The following is a 2,201-nucleotide window of genomic DNA, read 5'->3' as shown; positions in this document are numbered from 1 at the left end:
TATATCCCTTATACAGTATTCCTCGGTGGTCTACCCCAAAAAAATTTACCATTGCAGCTTCCGAGCGTGCCATCACTAACAGCGCCGGGCGGCCACACAGTTACTGAGCACTATGTGCCAGCACTCCTCCCCCTCCTATCTGTGACAGCTCTATTGACTGATAAGTGAGCCGTCCAATGGGATGCCTTGCAACACAGAGCTGCCTGGGCCCGCCTCCATCTGCCAGCCTCCGATTGGGCGCTGGCCAGGGGCTGCAAGACAGAATGACATAAGGCAGCTGATGCATGGTGTCACTCTCTGTTTTAGGGACGGGCCCCCGCATGACAGCAGGAGGGCCCTGTACAGGAGTACTGCCTGTACGATCCCCCCATTCCCCAATCGGTGGCCCCGACTGCAACCACGGCTTCAGATTGTGACTCCATCTGCCCGAGCAAAGCAAATCCACAAAAACGCAGCCGACGTTACGAGCGCAGAGACCGATCCTCATACACGAGTCATGTGACAGGTCCAGGCAGACACTGAGGGGAATTCATCAAAATCTGGAGCAGCCAATCAGCTTCTCTCTTCAGTTTGTTCAGTTAAGATTTGAAAATGAAAGAGAGAAGCCGATTGGTTGCCAGGCACAGCTGCTCCAGTATTGATCAATTCCCCTCTTTGTGAATGTCGCTGCCAGGGTGCAGAATATCGGCCCCCGTCTATAGGGAGCGGCTCCCGTCACCTGTTCTCCAGGCCGCCCCGGCAGGCGTACTCCCACTCGGCCTCGGTCGGAAGGCGCTTCCCAGCCCAGGCGCAGAAAGCGACGGCGTCGTTCCAGGACACCTGAAGGACCGGGTGATCCATCCTGTGATTGACAGAAGGGGAGACGATTAATCCAGATAACGGCACGCGCGCCTGTAAACCCCCATCACAGCTCCTGCAGACGATACGGCATGTCCGCGCTTTTCCTGCATAAGCAGCACATGTGAAGAAGCGGGAGAGACAATAATGACGTTCCTGTTAAATACCCAGAAGGAGAATCAGAGTGCCAAATGTAGAAAGCTTTGTGTAACAAGTATATTTTTATAGTTGAAATAGATAGGCTGCATGGGCCATGTTTACAAATGTCTGACACAGGTCAGCCCCCTGCTGCAGACTCTCACCTTCTGACTTGCTACAAAGTTACAATCTGGTCACTGGGGGGGGGAGACTGAAGAAATGCTTCCTCCTGCCTGCAGCAGACTGGTCACTGGGTATGACTGGGGAAATGCTTCCTCCTGCCTGCAGCAGTCTGAGCACTGGGGGAGGGGAGACTGAGGAAATGCTTCCTCCTGCCTGCAGCAGACTGATGACTGGGGGAGGGGAGACTGAAGAAATGCTTCCTCCTGCCTGCAGCAGACTGATGACTGGGGGAGGGGAGACTGAAGAAATGCTTCCTCCTGCCTGCAGCAGACTGATGACTGGGGGAGGGGAGACTGAAGAAATGCTTCCTCCTGCCTGCAGCAGACTGATGACTGGGGGAGGGGAGACTGAAGAAATGCTTCCTCCTGCCTGCAGCAGACTTATCACTGGGGGAGGGGAGACTGAGGAAATGCTAAGCTCAAGGACGGCTTGTTAAACACTGGAGCTTTCCTGTTGCAGTATATTGTGTCATGAAGAATGTGTTCTGACATGTACAGTGATTGGCGGCTGCACTGTAGTAGCCGATTGTCTGGAATATCATTGTTATGCTAATGCGGCGATCCTCATTTTCTGCATCTTCATCATTTGCGGCGTCTCAGCCAGAAAACCCCGCTGACAGAGAGATCGGCTTCCTGTCACCGATCTGATGACGTTTGCTGAAATCACAGTAATCTTTCCCTAAATTTAGCCGCGGCCTGTCGCTCTGCGTTAGTCACCGCGCCGGGACAGACCGGGATCGGAGCTCAGTGAAGGTTTTCCTTCTGAGGGGGAAATAACAACGTTCTATGAATACAAAATATCTTTATATAAAGAAGTAAAATTCCCCATGTATGTAAAAATCAACAACTCCCCAAATCTGTCTCCATTACACCCGCCCTCTGCCCAAATCAACATTCCCAACCAGTGGAGGGATTGGCACAGAGGGGCAGGGAATGGGAGCCAGTGGAGGGATTGGCAGAGATGAGTGAGTGATGGAAGCCAGTGGAGGGATTGGCACAGAGGGGCAGGGAATGGAAGCCAGTGGAGGGATTGGCAGAGATGAG

The 2,201-nt window shown here is 53.1% G+C and overlaps 1 protein-coding gene across 1 annotated transcript in view; it reads right to left on the bottom strand.

Annotated features, from left to right (window-relative positions):
- The window catches only part of SUMF1 (sulfatase modifying factor 1), an 8,020-nt gene that overhangs the window by 3,661 nt on the left and 2,158 nt on the right, over window positions 1–2,201 (bottom strand). Inside the window, exon 4 of the mRNA XM_018562549.1 lies at window positions 719–841. Coding sequence (XP_018418051.1) covers window positions 719–841 — 123 coding nt within the window. The remainder of the gene's footprint in view (window positions 1–718; window positions 842–2,201) is intronic.

The sequence above is a fragment of the Nanorana parkeri genome, unplaced genomic scaffold, assembly GCF_000935625.1.
Source record: "Nanorana parkeri isolate BGI_ZX_2015 unplaced genomic scaffold, ASM93562v1 scaffold583, whole genome shotgun sequence".
NCBI classification, from domain to species: Eukaryota; Metazoa; Chordata; class Amphibia; order Anura; family Dicroglossidae; genus Nanorana; species Nanorana parkeri.
Note: the sequence above shows the minus strand (reverse complement) of the source record. Positions and strands in the feature narration are given on the sequence as shown.